Consider the following 20,609-nt stretch of genomic DNA (forward strand, 5'->3'; position numbering starts at 1 on the left):
ACAGTCTCTGGATTGACACTATAGTGAGAGGCAGAAAGAAATGTCATCAATCTGTCCTTGTATTGACTCTAAGCGCTCTCTTCATTCCACTCCACTCCTTTCAGGTACCTTCCTGCCATCACCTGCTCGAAAGCTCTCTCTCAGCCCCGTATCAGTGCAGATGACAGGCTGAAGTAACTGATGCCATGTTATTCCCCAATCACTCCCTCTCGTGTCACTTTGAATGGCAGTGAATGGATAAACTCTTACTTTCCTACTTGGCCTTTTAGTACATGCGTTTTAGCTGTACTCCTTATTACTGCTCTCTGATTTATTTTCATATTGTCTAATGCAACGTCCTGATTTTCTCACAGTCCAGGTTTCCATCCAACCTTTTTATGCAAGTAAATGACATGTCACGACAGGCCTGATGGAAACAGCAAATTTGGCGGTGAACTTTCCTAATGTTGACAAAACAAAATTCGCTAGACAAGGTGGGATATTTTTGTCTGTATGCGAGAAATGGCAGCGGAAATGCCTTTTTTATTCGCAAATATTGATATAATAACCATCAAATTGAAGTAAACTTGGAGTCACGCGATGATATGTTGTATTATCCTCCCACTACGACTCTGGAAAGCATGCAGTTTATTATGGTGATCAACGCTTGACTGACGTTTGACAAATAAAAGTAATCTCGCTCTTTTGTCCATAATAATCTCATCATGTAGATAGCCTACCCACACTGTATCTGCGAGCTGTTGGCTAGAGTACACGTGCCGAGACCAGAGTGGGCACATTTTACTATATAACTAATTATTTTTGGGTGACACAACCCATTTGAACATTTATTCAGTAAATGGGAATTTAACGGCAAAAGTTATTTTTATGTGCACTACGTCATCATGCACAGCCTTTAGTCAATTTGATGGAAACATCTGTGGTGGGAAAATGCACATATTGTTAAATGCAGACTAGAATATTTGCATGAAAATCTGTCGGAATTGGATGGAAACTTAGCTATAGATAGATAGACATTGCTTGGTGAGTAGCAAATGAGCTTCAACACGGTGGAAGGTAGGCTAAGTGTGATGTAACATTTGAGGACGGGCACATAAGTATCTCTTAAACGCACACACATTGATGTTCTATTTGGTCTCCTGCATTTGTTGCTTAGCAGCAGGGCGTACAGCACAGTGAATGTTGCATCTTCATGATGCCATCCATCTACTATGAGACGGCACTAGCCACGCACCTGGAGACAGACCCCGACACACACACACACGGAGTCATGCACGCCTGAGCTACAAACAAGAATTGCTCCCTTAGAGATGACTCCACTGGATGTCATCAGCAGTGAGGGAATTGCGGAGGCCATTCTGGCTCCTATGATTCTCATGTAGACCTACATCAAGAACAGTTAATACTACACTGTGCCCTGCCCCTCAGGCCCTGCGGCCATTTTGGGCCCTGCTGGCCCTGGCTGCATTCAGGGAGGGCGTTCAGCGACCACCAGTTCCCTCCAGTGTCACTAAGTGTGTTCGTGAATGTGTGAGCTCAGGGCATGATAGTAAAGAGCTGTGTGCTCTGCGGTTCATGCATGCTCCACCCCCTTCAGATAGATGCCCTTTGTGCTCAGGGATGGGTAGAAATGGGGCACATCTGTCGTTGTTATGTCGCAGTGCTCAGTCCCTCTCCTCTTAGCTCAACAGTGTTTCCACCCCACCATTTTATAGGCAGGGTCCCTGTTGCCTCCACCTCTCGTGCCCCCCATCTCGCTTGGTTCTGTTACCACTCGCCTGAGCCTCCTAAATCTGGCCTCCATTTGTTTCAGTTAAATGCCTTGCCTTCGTGGAAATTTTTAGTGAAACACTGAGCAGATGTGGAGGATGACAGTGAGGGGGTATTCTGAATGACTATAGCTCTGTGGCAATGCAGGGGCTGAGTAGGCAAAAAATGCTGAGCGGAGCATTTTCAGCAGCCTGGCCAACTGGTTCCTCTTAGGGCTGGGCGATGTGGCCTAAAAATCATCTTCTTTTTTTACTTTTTTTTTTTTACTTGGGCAATTCATGATATATATCTCTATTTTTTATATTGTCTGTAAATAAGCTTTGTTGTACAATTTAAAGGTAAAATACACTGCATTTCAAACAGTCAGCAATAATCTAATGAATTCAGGGCTTGTGAAATTATACATAGGCTAAATATGACACACTAATAATAATAAAGTAGTTCAATCTGCTTTTTCTTTACAATAATCACTGGTCTGGCTTTCAAGTCTGTCTATGAAAATGCCCTTTTTGTTAGACATTTTACCAGAACCATGCATCTTGTAGCAGGCATTAGCTATAGAAAATGAACACCGCTAGGTCTCATAAACAATCTGTCAAGCACATGCCCACGTGCTAGTGAGTAGCCAGATAATCTTTGTATTTCAAGTTCAGCCAACTTGGATCTATTTGCTAGCTAAGACGGTAGAACAGTTGAATTGTTATGAACGCACCCTTCTGTCCATCTCCAACTGTTTGAACAGCATGCTAGTCTGTCGACTTTGTTCAGATGTTGACATCAAGTGGCCTATCTTATTTCTTAGAATGAGAATGAGTTGCCAATTCCTTATATAAAAGTTTTCATTAATGCTCATTGCACATTTTATAAAACACAGACTAGACAGCTAGTATAACAGTCTGTGGCTAAAATTCTGCTAGTGGTACGTGATACCGCAATGCCATGCGCGACAAACTGGGCATTCGTTTTCCAGAATGAATGTTAATTGATACCCCGTTTTAGGGGGCTGCTCTTCGCGCAGTTTGAGGCATTGAGACAAAAGGGGTATAGTTAGAAAGGTTAAGGTATCCTCTATTACAGTAAAAGGATGTCTCAATGTGTTCGGTGTCCTATTTCACTAATCCTCAAATGCAAATAGCGAGTTGAAACCACTTGTTAGAGAGGAAGAGAAGAAGTGATCTTTCATCTTTTGTTGTTCTGAGTGGCAGGGGGAGGAGCTTGGTGTGTGTAAATGGGAAGGTGCACAGTCACAGCAGAAGGAGCGAAGGAGACGAGACCAAAAGACATTACAACAAGCGAAGAAAAAAGAGCTACATTCTTGCATTTGGAGTATCGTGCTAAAATGTTAATTAAATTAATTTGATGTATTGCCCAGCCATACTACTTCTCATGTTTGAGAGTTTTTGAGTTTTGGGGTGCAGAATTGGAATCCTGTCAGAGGCAGTTTGAGGCTGTTTACGTAGTCTAAGCATCAGTGCTAGGAGTGTCTGGTATTGTTCTCTGGGGGGGAAATGTATGTAGTGCAGCTACCAATGACTCACTAAGACTCAAGTCCAAGCATCTGTTTTTTTGTCTTTGTGCTCATGTGTGCTTTAAGTCAAGTGGGAATTAAACAGAGTCCCAACCAACATTGGAGAATTTCAGTGTTTTTTTATTTATTTTAATTTTTTACAAGTGAGTTTGTTGTCAATGTGAACTACACATTTTGTGAGCGTCATCGATTTAGCTTACAGTTATAAAAGCAGTTGACTCGACATGTCTATTCTTAACATTGACTGGTGAATGTGTTTTTGTGCTTGTCAAGATGACATTACAGTAGCCCTTTTGCAGAAAGTAGCCTGAGTGACTGAGTGTTTAGGGCGGCCTTGTACACTCTCCAAGGTACACAAGTGTGAAAATCAGTTCCTTGTTTGACAGGTAGCCCCGAGGTGTGGTTCACCCATTGAGCTGTTTTGATGTGAGCCATAGCAATGATGTTTTCATGCATACAAAGTTTGTAAAGCCCTGATTCTAATGTGCCAGCACATTTTATAGGGCACAGTTTACGACACTAATTGAACATGGCCAACATTATGGTTTCCAGATGTGACAGGGTAAACATGATTCAGAGCACTGGTGGATGTTTTATTCTAGAGCATATTGTGTCACCACCTGAATTAATTCAATACAGATGATATTGAAATCAAGTGTTTCGGATCTCTTAAGTCTTTCGTTTCTCCGAATGAATCTGTATTGATTCAGTGTGTGTATTGATTCAGAATGTGTATATCATTGACAATCAATGTTTTAAGCAATTGGACCTAAATAAAGTTGACATGTTATGGACATGGATCACTTCACTATTGATGGTGATCTGTTCAGTGTTATAGATTGACATTTTGCGTCCTTAAGTTGTCTCTGTTAATTTTTCAGTGGTGTCTGTGATGCTGTCCGCCACCTTTTCTCTGGCAGACATTTGTGTTTTGGAATGCAGGCGACAGCATCTCTGCCGCCCCCCCCCCCCGCCCTCTCTCTCCCAGTTGCAGGAGGCTGTGGCCTCTCCTGCTGCCAGTCAGTCTCTCTGGGTTAAAACCTGCTCCCTCCAGCCTCTTCTCAACCCGCAGACTGGTTTAAACCAGTTCTCATGGAAGTGCTTTGTGTCTCCCATGGAATCTTGGGAAGGGTAATGTGGAGCTCTGCTCTGGTGATGTCATAGTGGATGAGAAAGACCTTGAGTCAGCCTTCTTTATCTGATGGTAGAAGTGTGTACACTCAGGTGGCCTATACAGTGGCTTCCCTGATTTATCATTTACAACCTCTATAAGGGGAGAGATGAGGCAATTATATTTACTTAAGGGGAGACTGCAGACTAGAAGTGCTAGAGTCAGCAGGCTTGAAAGGAGATAAGAGTAGGCCTAATGGGCTTCCAAATCCCCTCTGCCCCCCCTTCCCTGTACTCCAACTCGAGTCCAGAACACACACACACACACACACACACACACACACACACACACTGTCAAGTACACACTGAACTCTGATTCTTGTTTCATTTCATAACCTGTGCGTCTGTGAGATATTTGCACGTCTGTGTGACTGTATGCTTTATCCATGGTGTAGTGTCATAGTTGTGGGTCAGGCTGATGTTCAAGCTGAGTGGGTCTCCCTCCGTCTCCATCCTCTGCCATTACTTTAATGATGGGGGATTTGGGTCAGCATCTGGGGAGCTGGCACTCGGAGACAGGCCTGTGCTGCAGTCAGGTCAGTCAGACAGAGAGCACTACTATCCAGTACAGCTGGAGGAATTACTGACCGGTCCGCTACCACACGTCCACACATATGGTGCCCCAATTAGCATTTAGGCCTAGATTTGTGCAGTTTTCATTGGTCAAGTGCCTTACTGTTGAATTGGTCCTGTGGTTTTTATCCTCCCACAGTGGTTTTTGCATTGCATGACCACTCATCATTATCAGCCAGTGTTCAACTTCCATCTCATCTTGGGGTGGTGCGATGCTACTGAAGCCTGACACAGACCTGTGTGTTTGTACACTACCATTCAAAAGTTTGGAGTCACTTAGAAATGTTCTTGTTTTCCATGAAAACATACATGAAACGAGTTTGAATAGGAAATATAGCAAAATGAATAGGAAATGTAGTCATTGACAAGGTTAGAAATAATGATTTTTAATTGAAATAATAATTGTGTCCTTCAAACTTTGCTTTCGTCAAAGAATCCTCCATTTGCAGCAATTACAGCCTTGCAGACCTTTGGCATTCTAGTTGTCAATTTGTTGAGGTAATCTGAAGAGATTTCACCCCATGCTTCCTGAAGCACCTCCCGCAAGTTGGATTGGCGTGATGCGCACTTCTTACGTACCATATGGTCAAGCTGCTCCCACAACAGCTCAATAGGTTTGAGATCCGGTGACTGTGCTGGCCACTCCATTATAGACAGAGTACCAGCTGACTGCTTCTTCCCTAAATAGTTATTGCATAGCTTGGAGCTGTGCTTTGGGTCATTGTCCTGTTGTAGGAGGAAATTGACTCCAATCAAGCGCCGTCCACAGGGTATGGCATGGCGTTGCAAAATGGAGTGATAGCCTTCCTTCTTCAAGATCCCTTTAACCCTATACAAATCTCCCACTTTACCACCACCAAAGCACCCCCAGACCATCACATTGCCTCCACCGTGCTTGACAGATGGCCTCAAGCACTCCTCCAGCATCTTTTCATTTGGTCTGTGTCTCACAAATGTTCTTCTTGGTGATCCGAACACCTCAAACTTCGATTCATCTGTCCATAACACTTTTTTCCAATCTTCCTCTGTCCAGTGTCTGTGTTATTTTACCCGTTTTAATATTTTATTTTTATTGGCCAGTCTGAGATATATAGCTTTTTCTTTGCAACTCTGCCTAGAAGGTCAGCATCCCGGAGTCGCCTCTTCACTGTTGACGTTGAGACTGGTGTTTTGCGGGTACTATTTAATGAAGCTGCCAGTTGAGGACCTGTGAGGCGTCTGTATCCTCTTGCTCCGTTGTGCACCAGAGCCTCCCACTCCTCTTTCTATTCTGGTTAGAGCCAGTTTGCGCTGTTCTGTGAAGGGAGTAGTACACAGCGTTGTACGAGATCTTCAGTTTCTTGGCAATTTCTCGCATGGAATAGCCTTCATTTCTCAGAACAAGAATAGACTGACGAGTTTCAGAAGAAAGTTATTTCTGGCCATTTTGAGCCTGTAATCGAACCCACAATTGCTGACGCTCCAGATACTCAACTAGTCTCAAGAAGGCCAGTTTTATTGCTTCTTTAATCAGCACAACAGTTTTCAGTTGTGCTAACATAATTGCAAAAGGGTTTTCTAATGATCAATTAGCCTTTTTAAAATGATAAACTTGGATTAGCAAACACAGCGTGCCATTGGAACACAGGACTGATGGTTGCTGATAATGGGCCTCTGTACGCCTATGTGTATATATTCCATTAAACATCAGCCGTTTACAGCTACAATAGCCATTTACAACATTAACAATGTCTACACTGTATTTCTGGTCAATTTTGTTATTTTAATGGACAAAAAAATTGCTTTTCTTTTGAAAACAATGACATTTCTAAGTGACCCCAAACTTTTGAACTGTAGTGTATATCCATATCTTTAACCCCCCCCGTCTCTCGTTCTGTGTCCCCAGGTAGAGCGATGTCGGAGGAGGCGGTGCGTCAGACGCGCAGCCAGAAGCGGGCCTTGGAGAGGGACGTGGTGGCCCCTGGCAGTCCCGGGGGGGAGCAGGACATTAAGAAGGTGAAGCTGGAGAACTGTGACCTGCCACCTGCAGCAGATGGCCCTATAGCTCCAGTGGCTTTGGGAGGAGGAGATGTGGTGAAGATGGAGCAGGCAGCCAAGGTGGCCAGCATGAGCATCCTGAAGACCGGCGAGGTCAAGGCTACCATCAAAGTGGAGGTGCAGACTGGGGACGGGCCTGTCGACATGAGCACGTCCAAGAGGTAAGAAGAACACTGATTACACACGCTGTGTAAACCTACACTCTTTCTGGCTGTACGTTTGAACAAGGCCTAACTGGACTATGGTCCCTCAGACGCCGTCTATTTTTGTTAATAACATTACCATCACACTCTGGATTCAGATTTCGTTTTAGAATGTTGCTCTAAAATGTAATTTTTCCTATCTGGAATGTGCATGTTTACAATATGATGGCTTGTCTCTGAGTCTGCACAGGGTACATTTTGGTGACTAGGGAATGTAGTGTTTTGACTGGAAATTGACATTTGCTTGGAAAGCAAGTTTGCCTTCAAATACCATTTTAAAAGTAGAACATTGTTAATCCAGAAAGGCAAATATGGGATGATGTCGATAATGTCTTGAATTGATTTTCCAGATGTTAAGAACGTTTTTGGTTAATTTTGGAAGTTGTATGTATCTACTGAGGCAGTATGCGAGAGAGGCCTTGTCCAGATCTTCAGATATGGTTGGGTTAAAATTAGTTATGAGGATGGTCATGTGCTGTTGTTGATGGGGGGGGGGGTTGTGGAAAAAAAGTTGTACTCTTTGACAGTGTGTGTTGCAACGACTGTGTGTAGGTGTGTTTGAACTGCTGTCTGCCTTAGCTAGCGAGTGGGCTTCTCACACAGGAAGTGCGTGTGTGCTCCCTCTGTTCCGGGTGGCCTGCCCCCATTTTGAAAAGTCAGACGCTCCGGCTGATAGGCTCCATTTTCTCCAGCACCTGAACTCTGCCTCACTTCATACAAAATGAAGGCTATGTGTCACAAACTGGTTCCAGCCGGCCGTTGCCATGGTTTCCACTTTGGAAGGAGCAGTTGGGGGAAGGAGGGGCTGTTGTTGAGTGGGTGTGTCACATGACCAGGGCAGGGAAATGTCTGATGTCATGATGTGATCTCTTCACTTGGTAGAGTCATTAATATACACTGGAAGTGAGAGCAGTAGTAAGCAAGGAAGATAGCTGCCAAGGAAGGGCTTTTTAGTTATGTATCGTAGAAGTTCGCCCTCATGTCACCTTTGCCCTTTTCTTCACCCTAAGCCTGTGCTGCTATAGTTTCCATGTTTTTTGTAGAACTTTTAGTGTTTGCAGAGGAGATCTAGCATTTTGAGGCAACTGTTTCAGAAATGGGTTGCAGAGTGGTAGAATATGCATTGCTTTCCAATGTCATTGAATTAGAAAGATATATTAAAACACTTTATTTTGGCAAGATAGACCTTTATAGACTAGAGCAAATGGTTGATGACATTTGTCTATGTCCAGTTTCATGAATATTGGTTTGTACCAATACCTACCTCACATGATGTTACTCTTTCAGTGGAAGTGTGAGTCAATACTGCAGAGTATTCTAGAGAAGTAGTAGCTTGTAGAAGCAGTGGCCACTGGATCTTATGTAACCACATACTTGGCTTTTGTTTATGCTTGTCTAATCAGCTTTCATGGTGGAGGAGATCGCCTTGTCACCACATATATAATAACCCTCGCTTTGCCCATTGCCAGGGCTAGGAGTTTCTCCTGGTTAGGTTGTGTGTGACTGTGTGGTCCTATCCATTGGTTTACTTTTTGCCCTACTTGGTCCATTGCTTTACAAGCCCTCTGTATCACCAGCTGTGGATGGTGTGACTGTAAACCATAGCTACCGTATCTCTCTCTGCCTGCCCTCTAAACTGAACGAGGCCTCAGCCCTGTTACCACCGCAGGGCCCTGGGATGTTTTGCACCAGCCAGGGAGACTGTGTCGTCGTTGATATGCCTGTGTCCTACCCTCTGCATCGTAGTCCAAGACACACACACAGTCAGTCGGTCAGTGAATGAGTGAGTGAGGGTGTATACAATAGGCTGGCTCCTGGCCACGTTCCCCTCCCCCACCCCTCTCTCTCTCTCCCCTCCAGTGTCTCCCGCGGGCCTCTGCTCTGCGACTCTGGTGTCAGCAGCTGGGAGGGGTGGGGCCCCAGGCACAGCTACTGTCCGTACAAAGAGTCAACGTGCCCCCCCCCCACCCCCACCACCTCCATCTACCCACCTCACACACACCAACCTCACTCCCCCACTGGGTACGAGCGGGACGCCTGCTGTGTAGGGGCCGGCGAGCTATCTCCTCCATCGGCCTTTCACTCCCCCTCTCTGTCACAGGCTCCACGCTGCATACCGCTACTCCTCTTTGTCCTCCACAGGCTGGAGGAAACAACGGCTAGCTACAGCCACAGAGGGAGCTATGAGGCCAGATCTAATCGCACAGCCGGCCTAGGCCTACAACTTGTAGCTCGGGCCTAGAAGCTCACGTATTTTGGCTCTGTTTTGAATGCATTTTCTCCTCTTATATTCCAGTTGTAAGGAGTTGGAGTCTGCTTGCTATTCAGACAGGGCTCTGAAAAGCGCTCCCACTCCGCCATGATGGCTCTATTGATCGCAGATCAATTTGGGTGTCCCACCACTACTGCTCACTCATAGACCACTGAAATGTTATCATTTACCGCCCTCTACTGGACACATCTTGCTACTGTATGTTTTTGCATACACGCTCAAGTGGCTCACATTTGCTAGGTGATTAGTGTTGTATGATCACACTCAAATTCATTTCCAAAATGTGTGAGGAGAGGGATTGTCACTCAAGGGGGGTTTTGCTCTCCATATGTTTTATTTAGCCTAGTAGAGTTTAGTTGTATAAAGTAGTTAATTGTTTGTTTCTCTCTCTTCTCCCAGTGAAGTAAAGAAAGAGAAGCATCCCCTGTCACCAAACAATGACGTCATAGTGCTGTCAGACAATGAGCCGTCCAGCCCCGTCATGAATGGCTTGAACCACTTCAGGAAGACAGACACTGACCTGCTCATGGTACGACCTGACACACACACACACACACAGCGACTCCTCTCCTTTGTACTACTCACAATGTTTCTTTATCTATTAATTAAATTAAAATGTAATTGTGTGTATGACCCCCTGCTGTCTTCCCTTGTGTAGAAGAGCAGGCCAGATGAGAGGGAGCGCATCATCAAACAGTTGATGGAGGAGCTGAGACTACAAGAGGCTAAGCTGGTGCTGCTGAAGAAACTACGACAGAGCCAGACACAGAAGGAGAGCACTGTACAGAAGGTATCTAAAGAAATGGCCATGCACACACACACTGTTTCCGCTAAACTCCTAGATTGCCATCAATAGTCTGGTCTCTCTCGCTCCTCCAGCCAACCTCTGGCTCTGTAGCCACTCCTCCACCTCTGGTCAGAGGCAGCATGACATCAGGCAAAGGACCGCTACAGGTACAGACAGCTACTGCTCACCACCACTACACAATGCAATCATACGTATCTACATTACTGTTATTGTGTACAGCACATTCACACTCATTGTAATAGTATATCAGTGCATCCATTCAACCACTAAGCACATTCAAGCTCTCTGTACTAGCTTGTTGTCAGTGTATCTGTTCAACCATGCTGTGCTGTCAGAGGTAATCACACGCAGTTAGCTGTGACACACTACAGCTGATGTGAAATGGCTCTGTTTTGCATCTACTTTATGTGACTTGACAGAACGATTTAAATATGACATGACAGGGACTGGCCACTTGCCAGCAAATGTCAACACTGATCATGTGATATCAGCAAATCTCGTTGCCATTAAATCATGATTTAGCCAAAGGTCTGAGGTACACGTGGGGATCTTGAGTTGGGAATCTTCCCTCATAGTATGGGTTCGTCATGCGGTTGTTTTGAGTTTAATCCCTGTTGTTGTTGTGTCCAGGTGTCGTCAGTCCGTAGCTCAGGCACAGTGATCCCTCCTCCATTGGTCCGGGGTGGGCAGCATGTCCCGTCCAAGCAGAACTCCCAGACCATCATGCCACCCCTGGTCAGAGGGGCGCAGGTAACTTATACTCTGGTACTTACCTTTTTAAACATACATTTGTTGTCTGTTGAGAATGCCCCTTTGGTACTTGTGCAATGTGAGTTATTAATAAGAGTTCTACATTCTCTGCATGATCAGTGTATATTTTCAGAATATGTTTTTATGCTACTTTCATGCTTTCAAAACAAATTCATTGGATGTGAACTCTCTGCAACTAATAGACCAAATGCATAACACATAGTTGGTTTTACACGCAAAGCGCTTGTCAGTCTTTTCTAGTAAATTCATTTTACAATGATATGGATATTCTGTTTATCTTCTCTCAATCTCCGCTCTCTCTCCTGCCTCTGTCCCTCTCCCTGTGTGTGTGACTCCCCCTTCCCCTCTCCCTTATGTCCATGCCGTACCCTATCTGCCTGTGTGTGTGACGTTGTCAGCCCATCGCGGTGTCTCCCCAGCAGATTGCGTCCCTGCGGCAGCAGCAGCAGCAGCAGCAGCAGCAGCAATCTGGGTCTGGCCCCCCTCCCCTGCTGCTGGCCCCCAGGGCCTCTGTCCCCAAAGTCCAGGTGCAGGGCCAGAGGATCATCCAGCAGGGCCTCATCAGGGTGGCCAACGTCCCCAACACCAACGTCCTGGTCAACATACCACAGGTCAGACCACACTCTATCACCCAGGACAGTCAGAAACACAGGTCACTAACGTACTGGCCAGCATCTTACATTGAGACCCCTTCGACTCCCAACAGCATTACTTCTCCATCTCTTTTCATCCTGTTTAATATGTGTGTCTGTTCCACAGGGCTCTCAGAAGGGCTCGTCCGTGATGTCCCAGGCCGGGATGGGCAGCATCGTGTCCACGGTCCAGGCCAACGAGTCCCCGGCCGCTCGCCAGGCAGCCGCCAAGCTGGCTCTGCGTAAGCAGCTGGAGAAGACCCTGCTGGATATCCCTCCTCCCAAACCTCCCGCCCCCGAATTCAACTTCCTGCCGTCAGCAGCCAACAACGAGTTCATCTACCTGGTGGGCCTGGAGGAGGTGGTGCAGAACCTGCTGGATACACTGGGACGGGGTGGGTTTATATTTTCATTCAGAAATATTGATTCCTTACATCAGCAGTTTATAAGCTCTTTATGGTAGTAGTAGTAGCTAATCTCTTAGTTATTTTCATTCTTGCTGTATTTGAAAGCTGCTGGCAAAAGGTACGTAATACTGACATGTCACTTTTCTGTGTTTCTCTCAGGCAAGCAACAGGGTCAGTCTGTTGCCCCGGAGACCCCCGTCCCTGAAGAGCCACACACCTGCGCCCAGTGCAAGACGGACTTCACGTCGCGCTGGCGCTCGGAGAAGAGCGGCCCCGTTCTGTGCGACCACTGCATGTCGTACAACCTGAAGAAGGCCCTGAAGGCGGAGCACACCAACCGGCTGAAGGCGGCCTTCGTCAAGGCCCTGCAGCAGGAGCAAGAGATAGAGCAGCGCATCCTCCAGCAGGCTGCCTCCCCAGTCTCCAAAACACCCTCCTCTTCCTCGGGGATGAAGAGCGAGCACCAGCAGCACGTGCTGGTTTCACAGCAGTACAAGCAGGCCAGAGCCCAGCTTCAGCACCAGCATAGAGGCACGCCTGTGGCCCGCCACCACTCCTCCATCAAGCAGGTCAGCACTGGGACACAACACTACCGCTACACACTACTAACTCATACAAAAGGGGAAGCTTGTCTGGTGTACATTTTCTGATACCTTAAAAAAAACTGTGGCATCCTTTTTAATTCTATTAACACATTGGGTCACGTTGGTTAATGACTAATGTTCAAGTTTTCTCCCTCCTCCCTCTCTCAGAGCCCTGGTCAGCTGTCCCGTAGTGGTCAGCAGGCGGTGGGGTCTCGTGGTGTCACTCACTCGTTCCCCACGTCCTCTCAGCAGCTGCAGAACGCTGTAACTGCGGCCACGCTGGTCAGCAGGTCAGGTAAGCATGCCATGCGCCCGGCGCAAGGGGCAAAGGGCAGCAGCGGCAGCAGTAACCCCTCGGCCAACCCCAACACCTGGAGGAAGCAGACCACAGGGAACTCAGGTAGATGAACCTCTACAGGACAGAGACAAGACCCTGTCCTCACCTGCACACCATGTTGCTCTCCCTCTTTTTTCCCCTTTCTCTCTTCTCTCCCTCCCTGGCGACCTAAAATACATTATAGTGTCACGAAAGGTTGTGGAAGGTGCATTACTACCTCAATGGGTGACTGTTAGTCTGATATGTAGATTGGCTTTAGCTAGCTGACCCCTTCTCTCTCTCTCACTCACTCACACACTGTTATTTTTCCTGGTGGTGGATCAGACTAATTTGTGTGTTTAAAATGTAGAATCCATTAATTCCAATGAAACATTTTATTTTGTGTCCTTGAATTTTGCTGTAATGGTTGCAGACAGGCTAATGGATGGTAGAGGGTGTTTGAGATGTTTCCTGTTTGTGTCCCTGGTTCCAGTCCTGTATACTCACTGCTGTGGTTGTTGTCTCCCTCCCAGGTGTGACCATGGCCTATGTGAACCCCAGCCTGTCTGTCCACAAGACCACCACCTCAGCCAACCTGGAGCGCCAGAGAGAGTACCTCCTGGACATGATCCCCTCCCGCTCCATCTCCCAGACAGCCAACACATGGAAATAATACTACCACCTCAATCAACCCTTATTTTTAATCTGAATAATAGTCATTCTCATTATCAATTTAACAAAAGACTCCTCTCGGGAAAACAACATCACAATCTACCATCGACCAATGAAATAAAAACTAAACGCACCTCTCCTTACGTTCCCTCCCTCCGTCATCTTCCTGTGAGTCTTCAGTTCTAGTGTGGAGCGCTGGTGTTGTACTGGGAGAGTACAGGGCTCTGAGATATGCTACATCCAAAAGGGTGGCATGGACTTAATCTATCTCAAACATTTCTGGTGCCCCCCTTCCCTTCCTGGGCAGATCTTCACACATTCGCACCGAGAGGGAGGGATGTCCCAGTCCAGCTGTGTCGGTGGCTCTGATTGGCTATCCAGGCGATGGGACAGTCAACATCGTCCACTGTGAATGATGCGCCTTACTTCACCCCCCCCTTCTACCTGGGAGAGCCAGGACCGGGTCTCTCTCTGGCCTCAGTGGCAGGGCTGGTGGCACAAGACTGCAGACAGACAGACGTCATGGCAGGGACTGTGGGTGACACCTCGATCACACCGACAGCTTTATTGCATTTTGGTACACCAGAAGTACATTCATTTCCAATGGAACGCTGCGTTTGCTTTGCAGCGTTGCAGAGGCAGTTGCAGTGCGTTCTGTGTGGTGCATATGTTGGATTTATCGAACGTATGCGTCAAACTGTATGTGTAAACGAGTTGACAGAAATGCTAGCAGAAGGTGAATGTTGAATTCTTGTTGCACACATATACAGATGATGCTGTGTACTATTTTGCGCAATGACACTATCGGTGTGATCAAGGCGTGAGCCTAGAGGACCATCCAAGGAATACTAAAATAGCTTCAGCTTTGCAAAAATAAAAAAGAGTGTTCAATAAAATATCTATCCACACACAGACTGCCCCGTCTTTGAACCGACGATGTGCAGAACAGAGGAGCAGCCGGAGTGTGTGTGATTATTTTGTATGGCTGAATGTTAGAATATTTGTTTTTTGTTTTTTTGTAAGTCAAAAGAGATTGTGCTCCCTTCTATTTTGGAACTGGACTCTTTCGTGGAGGTCTCTGTTTGAAAGGTAATGTTACTGTTGAGGTGGTTTTACATCTGTTGGTTAAGTGTTTCATTTTGAAAGACTTGTTTTCTAAGCTGAAAAAGGATTAAATAACTAACTTGACTTAATATGTACAAACACGGAACACATTGTGGGAGGACTATTCTTGTAAATGGTTTTAAAAAATTGAGCTTTCCAAAGAAATAGTGCAGCCCAAATGGATCCTTTTTTTTTTACTCTTGTTTTAAACCCTTGATGTTAAAAATAAAGAGAGGATGTGCTTTTTTTCTGAAATGCAAAAAGGGGAGGGGTAAGGGACTTCATCTTATGAAGCCATTTTGCTATTAGTCATAGGTTGTGGGGCATTACTTTTCTTATAGGCAAACGCTGTCTCTGGGTATATTTATAGGGTCACTAGTTAAGATGTATGCTTATGCCCTCAGTTCCAATGGATCTCCACTCTAGATGATTTTCTTGTGTGTCTAGTGGTTTCTACACGCTCAATCATTGGTCTAAAAAGCTGGACAGCTTTCAGAATGTAGTTATGTGAAACCCTAGCGACATTAAATACTTTTATTTGTGTATTCTTTTACAAGGGAGAGTGTATGAGTTATGTAAGATCCCTTAATTAGCTAGCTAGCTAGCCCATCTGGTGGAAAGGCCAGCGGTATTGCATTTATATAGGTGGTGCAGTACAGGGTGAGAAAGTGTTGAAATATGCACCATGCTTACAAAGCTCCCTCTCAGAAGGAATAAGACAGTGCTGTGTCAGTATGAGGTCGAGCTTCTGTATCCAAACATGGTTCAGAGTTACACAACAGTTCAGTGGCCTAATAGAAATTAAACTAAAAGGAAATGATCAAACAATGCTTTGAATTTAGGTTCTATCTCAATGTCTTGTGCCGCCACATTCATTTTTCTTCCTCCAACAAATGTAGAGTACATGCTTTCTCCTGATAATACGTTTTGATAGCCATGTGTGGTGTTCCAGACCTCCAGATAAACCAAGTGTGTTTGTGTTAACAATGAGACACCGTAAGTGTTAATTAATAAAGTGCTGGTTCATACAGTAACTTCCCAGCTTTTCCTTTTCATATGAATCCCATTGTTTTCTGTAACCACCAAGCTATTTGGCTGATCTCTCATTGTTATAGTTTTGGTTTAAAAAAATTATTCATAGCTGCCGTATTATTAGATTTCATCTCTAATAATGCCACATTTGCCATATAGTGCACTGCTTAATAGGGCTCTGGGTAATAGCACTTCACTATATGAGGAATAGTGTGTCATTTGAGATTTGCCTGTTGTCCATCTCATGGAGCCCTGCTCAGAGCCATGATGGCCGATGGTTGGGGTCCTTGGCCTGCGTTCCAGGCATAGAGAAGGATCGAGGCCTCTAGTTACCAAAAGGCTGTATTAGCATGCGCAGCGCCATTGAGGGCTTCCACCATTTTTATGTAGTCAATTCGGTGGGACTTCCAACTTCATTGGCTGATTCCTCCTGGTGACACTTTTGGAGTCATGTCCAACCGGGGCATCAGGAGGGATCAGCCAATTGTGAAGAAGAAAATTGACTACTTCAAAATGGAGATGGCCTCAATGGTGCTGCCCATGCTGACAGACGCTATAATGGAACAGATATAAAGTCCTCTGTCTATCTCTGTGGTTCCAGGATGCTGGTGCAGCAGCCATTAGTGTCCTGTCCTGACTACTGCCTGCTGCTGTTTGACAACTAACACCATTCCGTTTTACCTGGGGTGCTAGCACTGTTTACTGTGTAGCACCTCACCCTAAAAAAAACAAATGTTCCTATTTGTTTAGAATTGTTTTCTTGCTCTATCAAGTAAAAAATAAACACATTTTAACCCTTTTTCCTTTTTACTCCAGGGTTTATTATTGTTATAGATGGTATAATGTTGATTTGAATGACTTTTCCTGACTTTATGGGTTAATGATTTTTGTAGGCCTATACAAAAACGACTTGGATTACCTTGTAGTTTATTATAACATGATCAGGCTTATTGCCCTGACCTTTTTAAATGGCTTTGAAAAGGTCATCAGGGATTTAGGATTTTTTATACCACTAACAAATACATCATCATTGAAATAGCCCAATATTTACCATAGATTTTTTAAATGATTAGTGATCAGATGTTTGGGTCTTAGTTAATTTCAAACAATATATGGAAAAGGGCATAACGAAAACAATTGTACTATCTTGGAAATCCATCAAATAGGTGCAGCAGCACATCTATTCATAAATGATCTAAAGGCATGATTTAGAATTCAGCATAGAATGTACCTTTTCCATCAATAGGAAGACCGCATAGGCCTGCATAAAATCCTCGTTTTGACCTTTGCGCTCAAAATATTGTTGATCACCTTCTTCAGGATAAGTAATGCTGGGAGGGAGTTTGGTTAGAAGTTAGTGTATACATTTCTCCCACTCTTCTCTTCTCCCGGGATAGATTCACCCCCAGGCCTCTTCGGGGATTTTGAGAGCGCAGCGTTGTACTGCGCCAGTTTGGAGAGGTACGCGTTGGCCGTCCGGTCATGCCGCTCCAAAGCAGAGTATCTTTCCACCTCGATTGCTTTGATGCTCATGTCACATGCCGTGCGTTCTCTGGTTCGCTTTGTGAGCATATTTCTGGCTAAAGGTAAGAGACCTGCGTCTCTCTGTGCTCGACATTTTGAAGCTGTGGAAGTGGTGTGTGTGCCTGTGTAGACAGCGGGCCAGTGCATCTAACTGTCAAATCCTTTTGATTTACAGGTGTAAACAAACCTTCAGATATTGTTACCATGGAATTAGACCGTTATCTGTTTCAACAGGACAGTTGCCAGGTTAACGATCAGTGAACTGTTTGCTCCATGTGTGTTGATTATGAATGGCAGAAAAAAGTAGGCTATGCAAAGTAGCCAGGCCTACAGTCCTACAAACTATTGCATGTTTTACTTTTAGATTGCAGCGTTGTTGGTCTCCCAAGAATCTACTTATAGTCTTCTATTGTTCAAGATATTTATAAAATCACTGTTCATGATGAATAGGTTACATGTGGATAGCATATTATGAATAGGCTATACCTACAATATTTCCAACAGCTGACCCCTAATAACTTTTATTAGCCTAAATGGGGAACAAATGAAAGTTATCTGATTTTCAGTTGCACATGATTTAATCACTCACATTGTCCTGGCCTATTGCAACCAAGACTGCTCTGCCACCTGTTGGATTGTTGGGCGGTTAGAAGGGCTGAACTGCATCAGATAGGCAATTAACTGCTGGCATGGCTCTTCCACTGTGACGTCGTCCGGGTAGACCAAGGCCTTTCGCTGAGCGCGCGGGAGTTTGCTGACATTGGAATCATCGAACGGCATACACCCAGTGACCATGACATAGAGAATCACACCCAAGCTCCACACATCATATTTCTTGGGGTCATATGGAACTCCGAGGAGTACCTCCGGTGGGGCGTAGGCCGCTGAACCACAGTAGGTCCTGCTCAGCTCAGGGTAGCCCATAGCAAACCTCCCAAAACCAAAGTCTGTGATCTTCACCTGGTTGTCCCTAGTCAGCAACACATTCTCACATTTCATGTCTCGATGGACGATGTTGTTTTGATGGAGATAGTTCACAGCGCTGACAATCTGGGAGAACATGGTCTTGGCTTGGGCCATGGGGATGGAATTGACCTCTTGGATTTTTTGGAGAAGATCAGTCGCTGCAGCCTCCATCACGATGTATAGTCGGCCGTTGCAAACCTCTATGAATTCGTGTACATGGACAATATTGTCATGTCTCACTCCCCTCAAAAGTGTCAGCTCCCTAGGTAGAAACTTGTGGACGAAGTCATGGGGAGCCTTTTTGCGGTCCACAATTTTTATGGCCACCTCAGAATTGTGTTTCTGGGAGCTGGCCAATTTGACTTTGGAGTAGCTTCCCTCACCGATTGTTGCTCCCAACTTGTAGCCCATCTCGCGCAGAACTTTCTCTGTGTACATTTTCAAAAAGGTATGGTTGACTTACTGCTCTTCAAAATGTGTCTGGCTGCTGCTCCATCAGGGCATAAACCCCCAGTGGTCACAAGCTCTTCGACCAATTTGACGAACGTTTGGGATGTTTCTCAGGTGGCGGTGACAACGTTGTGATAATACTAGATACACTTATTGATAAGGACACGGGCGTGTTCGCGCTTGCATTATGACGACATTGTGACAACCTGACCGCATCCTGAGGGTCGCTAAGCTTCAGTGGCAGGCCTAGGCTACTGTAGTCCTCTCTTACAATTAATCATAACATGAATATACTACTGTATCTGAACAATAACTACATTTCTATCACCTTATTTGGCCTATTTAGCTGTATGAAATTAAACAAAATGACAATCCTAGTCCATCATCTAGAGTAGATTCCCGATAATTGGATACTGTTGTTGGCTGTAATGTCTTCATATGACCTCAGGATGGCAGACTGCACCAAGAATCTCCTTCGCCTCATCCACGTCTATCTCTCTCAATATACTGGTACAGCTGTATGTGGTTCCTTTTTAACAAGGGCTTACATAACTCGATAGGAGGAACAAAAAGGAAGTAGTCCAATCTAAATTGACCTTAAAATTGGTGTCCAGAAGAGTGTCTTTCCATTGTCCTGTCACTCACCACACTATAAACTGACCAAAAACAACTGGCCATTCAATTGTTCATAAAATGAGCAGACTTCATAGAGCAGGCCTGCTGGAATGCTGAACAGGCTAGAATGTTGAGCGCAGCACTGAACTTTCCTGAAGAATGTGAGCTATTGTTTGTTAACGTGACCCAGTTAGGAGCCGCAGCCCTTGGCTTGTCAGCTATTGGCAATAGTCTTGAGAGTGAACTGTACTGTATACACTTAATAATAATAATAATATGCCATTTAGCAGACGCTTTTATCCAAAGCGACTTACAGTCATGCGTGCATACATTTTTGTGTATGGGTGGTACTTCTGCTCATGGAGGTTGTGCGTGTGTCTGTTTGCGTCATACACTTGCATGCATAATGTGTGTGTGTGTGTGTGTGTGTGCAGGTGGGGATTTCCCTTAAATTTTTTTACTTCTCTTTGATGCTTCAAACACATTTAACCATGACATGTCAAATCCCATCTACTTCAAGTTTCAGGCAATGCAGATGAAACCATCAATTAATGAAACGCAATACATTCATCTGGTATTTTAGAATATACCGTACATATGACCTTGTGAATGTTGTATTATGCTCAATGCCAGCAAAGATGTACAATTCTAATTATTATATCTAAATACATTTCCTGCCTCCCCCTCTATAAGGTAATAGGCATTGTTATTATGTGTGTGTGTGCGCGTGTCTGTGGGTGTCACTTCCAGAACTTTGAGTCATTCCCCACTCTGCTCCCGTTTTTCCACAGAGGGTTTGTTGGTTCAGCCACTTTCTGGCTGACTGAGCTGCTACAACTCACCGCAGACTGGACCAATCAGCTGGCTACTCCCGTGTCTCCCTGCCTCTTAATTGGCTGCCTCTCCTAGAGAAGGGCTACTGATACAAACAGCCAGCCGGTTTTATCACAGAGAGAGAGAACAGGAGCCAGAGAGAGAGAGGCAAGGTTCTGAGTGGGAGATAGCAGGCAGTGAGAGAGAGAGAGAACAAGAGAGTGTAGTCTGTAAAGCAGTGCAGCTCATTCTCCCCTTCTTCTTCTTCTGTGCTGAACCCTCCCAGGCTGACAAAATGAACCACAGCTTGACTGAACCGGCGGAGACCATCGAGCCCCTGCGCTATCTCAGGTAGGCACCAA

At 45.2% G+C, this 20,609-nt stretch overlaps 3 protein-coding genes across 7 annotated transcripts in view; 2 read left to right on the plus strand and 1 right to left on the minus strand.

Moving 5' to 3' along the window:
* Positions 1–16,678, plus strand: part of gatad2ab (GATA zinc finger domain containing 2Ab) — a 28,296-nt gene extending 11,618 nt beyond the window's left edge. Inside the window, exons 2-11 of one of the 5 annotated variants that reach the window (XM_084162986.1) lie at positions 6,927–7,239; positions 9,953–10,082; positions 10,212–10,343; positions 10,433–10,507; positions 10,992–11,126; positions 11,531–11,743; positions 11,892–12,159; positions 12,331–12,740; positions 12,924–13,155; positions 13,605–16,678. In XM_084162986.1, coding sequence (XP_084019112.1) covers positions 6,935–7,239; positions 9,953–10,082; positions 10,212–10,343; positions 10,433–10,507; positions 10,992–11,126; positions 11,531–11,743; positions 11,892–12,159; positions 12,331–12,740; positions 12,924–13,155; positions 13,605–13,744 — 2,040 coding nt within the window. In that variant the 5' untranslated portion in view covers positions 6,927–6,934 and the 3' untranslated portion in view covers positions 13,745–16,678. The remainder of the gene's footprint in view (positions 1–6,926; positions 7,240–9,952; positions 10,083–10,211; positions 10,344–10,432; positions 10,508–10,991; positions 11,127–11,530; positions 11,744–11,891; positions 12,160–12,330; positions 12,741–12,923; positions 13,156–13,604) is intronic. The other 4 variants (XM_084162988.1, XM_084162987.1, XM_084162989.1 and 1 more) reach the window with 4 other exon arrangements.
* A 1,325-nt stretch (positions 16,679–18,003) lies between these two features.
* On the minus strand, positions 18,004–18,807 carry tssk6 (testis-specific serine kinase 6; the record flags this gene model as incomplete). Its single annotated transcript, XM_084164349.1, has 1 exon — positions 18,004–18,807. The coding sequence occupies one exon, from the start codon at positions 18,805–18,807 to the stop codon at positions 18,004–18,006; it is 804 nt and encodes a 267-aa protein (XP_084020475.1).
* A 1,707-nt stretch (positions 18,808–20,514) lies between these two features.
* yjefn3 (YjeF N-terminal domain containing 3) overlaps positions 20,515–20,609 on the plus strand; it is a 76,690-nt gene continuing 76,595 nt past the window's right edge. The window contains exon 1 of the mRNA XM_084162897.1: positions 20,515–20,598. Within this exon, the coding sequence (XP_084019023.1) occupies positions 20,543–20,598 (56 nt within the window). The 5' untranslated portion in view covers positions 20,515–20,542. The remainder of the gene's footprint in view (positions 20,599–20,609) is intronic.

This window comes from Coregonus lavaretus, assembly GCF_964263955.1.
Source record: "Coregonus lavaretus genome assembly, chromosome: 6".
Classification (NCBI taxonomy): Eukaryota; Metazoa; Chordata; class Actinopteri; order Salmoniformes; family Salmonidae; genus Coregonus; species Coregonus lavaretus.